General features: G+C 74.9%; 1 protein-coding gene across 1 annotated transcript; it reads left to right on the forward strand.

Moving 5' to 3' along the window:
- The first annotated feature begins 145 nt into the window (after positions 1-145).
- Positions 146-3,443, forward strand: LOC138063519 (structure-specific endonuclease subunit SLX1-like). The gene is made up of 6 exons (XM_068923133.1): positions 146-437; positions 508-559; positions 629-970; positions 1,622-1,749; positions 3,012-3,108; positions 3,201-3,443. Exons 1-6 carry the CDS (start codon positions 280-282, stop codon positions 3,228-3,230), a joined length of 807 nt encoding a protein of 268 aa, XP_068779234.1. The 5' UTR covers positions 146-279; the 3' UTR covers positions 3,231-3,443.
- Positions 3,444-4,152: the final 709 nt, after the last annotated feature.

Consider the following 4,152-nt stretch of genomic DNA (forward strand, 5'->3'; position numbering starts at 1 on the left):
AAGGGAGCAGCCAATGGGCGCGGGCGGCGGGAGGCGGGAAGGGAGCAGCCAATGGGCGCGGGCGGCGGGAGGCGGGAAGGGAGCAGCCAATCAGCGCCCGGCCGCGCGGGGCGCTGTGGGTAGCGAGGCGGAAGCGGCGGCGCGGCGCGGAGGAGCCAACGGGCGCGGGCGGCGGGAGGCGGGAAAGCAGGCAGGAGCCAATCAGCGCCCGGCCGCGCGGGGCGCTGTGGGTAGCGAGGCGGAAGCGGCGGGGCGGCAGGACAAGGGGCCGGCGGGGCCATGCCGTTCCGCGCCGTCTACCTGCTGCGCTCGACCAACCGCCGCTTCCGCGGCCGCGTTTACGTGGGTTTCACCACGGACCCGGCGCGGCGGCTGCGGCAGCATAACGGCGGGCGGCGGCGCGGCGGGGCCTGGCGGACCAGCGGCCGCGGGCCCTGGTGGGTCCCGGGGGCGGGGGAGGACCGGGCAGCACAGAGCGGCCCGCTGCTGACGCCGCTCTACCCGCAGGGAGATGGTGCTCTATGTCCACGGCTTCCCTTCCGACGTGGCGGCGCTGCGGGTAAGCCACGCCCCCCTCCCCTCGCTAAGCCACGCCCCCTCGTCGCTAAGCCACGCCCCTCCCTTGCAGTTCGAGTGGGCGTGGCAGCACCCCGCCGCCTCCCGCCGCCTCCAGGCCGTGACGTCACCGCGCCGCCGCGGCGAGCCGCCAATCGCCTTCGCCCTCCGCCTCCTGCCCCGCCTCCTCGCCGCCCCGCCCTGGCGCCGCCTCCCGCTGCGCCTGCGCTGGCTCCGCCCCGCCCTCGGCCCCGCCCCCGGCCCCGCCCCGCCCCCGCACGTCACCGTCGAGGTCGACGCCGACACCGCCCCCCGGCCCCGCCCCAAGCGCCGCCGGCCACGCCCCCCGCCCTCGGCCACGCCCCCGGCCACGCCCCCGCCGGCCGCCTGCGACCTCTGCGGGGGCCGCTTCCAGGTGCGCCGGACGCCTGGGCCCCTCGGGGGGGGGGGAGGGGATGGGGGGGATCCCCGGACGCCTGGGCCCCTCGGGGGGGGGGAGGGGATGGGGATCCCCGGACACCTGGGCCCCTCGGGGGGGGGGAGGGATGGGGGGAATCCCCGGACGCCTGGGCCCCTCGGGAGGGGGAGGGGGGATCCCCGGACGCCTGGACCCCTTGATGGGGGGGAGGGGAAGGGAGGATCCCCGGACGCCTGGGCCCCTCGGAGGGGATCCCCGGACGCCTGGGCCCCTCGGGGGGGGGAGGGGGGGATCCCCGGACGCCTGGGCCCCTCGGAGGGGGGGGAGGGGATGGGGGGGATCCCCGGACACCTGGGCCCCTCGGAGGGGGGGGAGGGGACGGGGGGGATCCCCGGACGCCTGGGCCCCTCGGGGGGGGAGGGGAAGGGGGGGATCCCCGGACACCTGGGCCCCTCGGGGGGGGGAGGGGAAGGGGGGGATCCCCGGACGCCTGGGCCCCTCGGGGGAGGGGAAGGGGGGATCCCCGGACGCCTGGGCCCCTCGGGGGGGGAGGGGGAGGGGGGGATCCCCGGACGCCTGGGCCCCTAATGGGGGGGAACTGGGGGGGCTCCCGGACGCCGGGGCCCCTAACGGGCGGGGCGGCCGCAGGCGGGGGCGGGGGTCCTGCGCTGCCCGCGGCCCGGCTGCCCGGCGGCCGCCCACCCGCCCTGCCTGGCCGGCGCCTTCCTGCGCCCGGAGCCCCGCGAGCTGCTGCCCCTGCGCGGGCCCTGCCCCCGGTGAGGCCGCCGGCGGTTGGCGGGGCCGTTGCTATGGAGGAAGGTGGTTGGGAGGCCCGTTGCTATGCAGGGGGGCGGTTGCCGGGGCCGTTGCTATGGAGGAAGGTGGTTGGGAGGCCCGTTGCTATGCAGGGGGGTGGTTGCCGGGCCCGTTGCTATGCAGGGGGGCGGTTGCTGGGCCCGTTGCTATGGAGGAAGGTGGTTGGGAGGCCCGTTGCTATGGAGGGAGGTGGTTGCCAGGACCGTTGCTATGGAGGGGGGTGGTTGCTGGGACCGTTGCTATGGAGGAAGGTGGTTGGGAGGCCCGTTGCTATGGAGGGAGACGGTTGCCAGGGCCCGTTGCTATGCAGGGGGGCGGTTGCTGGGCCCGTTGCTATGGAGGAAGGTGGTTGGGAGGCCCGTTGCTATGGAGGGAGACGGTTGCCAGGGCCCATTGCTATGCAGGGGGGCGGTTGCTGGGCCCGTTGCTATGCAGGAAGGTGGTGGCTGGGCCCGTTGCTATGCAGGGGGGCGGTTGCCGGGCCCGTTGCTATGGAGGAAGGTGGTTGGGAGGCCCGTTGCTATGGAGGGAGGCGGTTGCTAGGGCCCGTTGCTATGCAGGGGGGCGGTTGCCGGGCCCGTTGCTATGGAGGGGGGTGGTTGCCAGGGCCATTGCTATGGAGGGGGGCGGTTGCCGGGCCCGTTGCTATGGAGGAAGGTGGTTGGGAGGCCCGTTGCTATGGAGGGAGGCGGTTGCTAGGGCCCGTTGCTATGCAGGGGGGCGGTTGCTGGGCCCATTGCTATGGAGGGGGGTGGTTGCTGGGACCGTTGCTATGGAGGAAGGTGGTGGCTGGGCCTGTTGCTATGGAGGGGGGCAGTTGCCGGGTCCGTTGCTATGCAGGGGGGCAGTTGCCGGGCCTGTTACTATGGAGGGAGCGGTTGCTGGGGCCTGTTGCTATGGAGGAAGCAGTTGTCAGGGACTGTTATTATGGAGGCACCGGTTGCTGGGGGCTGTTGCTATGGAGGGAGGCGGTTCCTGAGCCCGTTGCTATGGAGGAGGGTGGTTGCCAGGACTCGTTGCTATGGAGGGAGGCGGTTGGCAGGCCCGTTGCTATGGAAGGAGGCGGTTGCCAGGCCCGTTGCTATGCAGGGGAGCAGTTGCTGGGACTGTTGCTATGGAGGGAGCGGTTGGCAGGGCCTGTTGCTATGGGGACAGGCTGTTGCTGGGGGGGAGGGCGGTTGCCAGGGTTGCCATGGTAACTCCCCCTCCCCCTCCCCCCCAGGTGCCACCAGGACCTGCTCTGGGGTGACCTGATTCGCCACCACCTCGGTTACCGTGATGACGACAGCGACGAGGAGGAGGAGGCGGCGGCCTCAGAGGTCCCCGCCCTCGTATGCCCCGCCCCCTCGCCCCGCCCCTCACCAGGCCCCGCCCCCGCTGACCTCTGCCCTCTCCCCCCCTCCCCCCGCAGGGTCATTGGACGGACGAGCTGCTGGCGTGAGGAAGGGGGGCGGGGCCTCTCGAGGGGGGCGGGGCCTGCGGGAAGCCCCGCCCCCTCAGACCAGCAGCCCCGCCCCCTCCCGGGGAGGCCACTGGTTTCCGGAAATGAAATAAAGGATCCGATGGGAAGGGGGGGAGGGGAGGGAGCGGGCCCAGGCGTCCGGGCGGGCCCAGGCGTCCGGTGCTGCCCCTCCCCCCACCCCGGGGCAAAGTCCAGCTCGTTAACGTCAATCATTAACCGGGGGGGGGGGCAGGGATGGGGCTGCCCCATTGGTTGGGTTGAGGGGGGGTGTGAGCCCTCTGGCTCCGCCCCTCGGGGCCCAGGCCCCGCCCCCAGCGGAGGGGAGGGGGTCTTAGCCGGCTGGGGGAGGGGCGGGATTGGCACGAGGGGGCCCAGGCGTCCGGGGATGGGGGGGCGGGGTTGGCACGAGGGGGCCCAGGCGTCCGGGGACGGGGGGCGGGGTTGGCACGGGGGGGGGGCCCAGGCGTCCGGGGATGGGTTGGCACGAGGGGGCCCAGGCGTCCGGGGATGGGGGGTGGGGTTGACACGGGGGGGGGCCCAGGCGTCCGGGGACGGGGGGGCAGGGTTGGCACGGGGGGGCCCAGGCGTCCGGGGATGGGGGGGTTGGCACGGGGGGCCCAGGCGTCCGGGGATGGGGGGGTGGGGTTGGCACGGGGGGGGCCCAGGCGTCCGGGGATGGGGGGTGGGGTTGGCACGGGGGGGCCCAGGCATCCGGGGATGGGGGGGGGTGGTTGGCACGGGGGGGCCCAGGCGTCCGGGGATGGGGGGTGGTTGGCACGGGGGGGGCCCAGGCGTCCGGGGATGGGTTGGCACGAGGGGGCCCAGGCGTCCGGGGATGGGGGGTGGGGTTGGCACGAGGGGGCCCAGGCGTCCGGGCAGGGGACAGATTGGCATTGGGGGG

This window comes from Struthio camelus, chromosome 32 (assembly GCF_040807025.1).
Source record: "Struthio camelus isolate bStrCam1 chromosome 32, bStrCam1.hap1, whole genome shotgun sequence".
Lineage (NCBI taxonomy): Eukaryota > Metazoa > Chordata > Aves > Struthioniformes > Struthionidae > Struthio > Struthio camelus.

What these genes read in the sequence shown, in the direction of transcription:
- LOC138063519 (XM_068923133.1), top strand. Translation starts at nt 280, where the DNA reads ATGCCGTTCCGCGCCGTCTACCTGCTGCGCTCGACCAACCGCCGCTTC. An exon ending in ACCAGCGGCCGCGGGCCCTG is followed by an intron (nt 438 to 507) that starts GTGGGTCCCGGG and finishes CTCTACCCGCAG; the next exon opens with GGAGATGGTGCTCTATGTCC. An exon ending in AGGAGGCGGCGGCCTCAGAG is followed by an intron (nt 3,109 to 3,200) that starts GTCCCCGCCCTC and finishes CTCCCCCCGCAG; the next exon opens with GGTCATTGGACGGACGAGCT.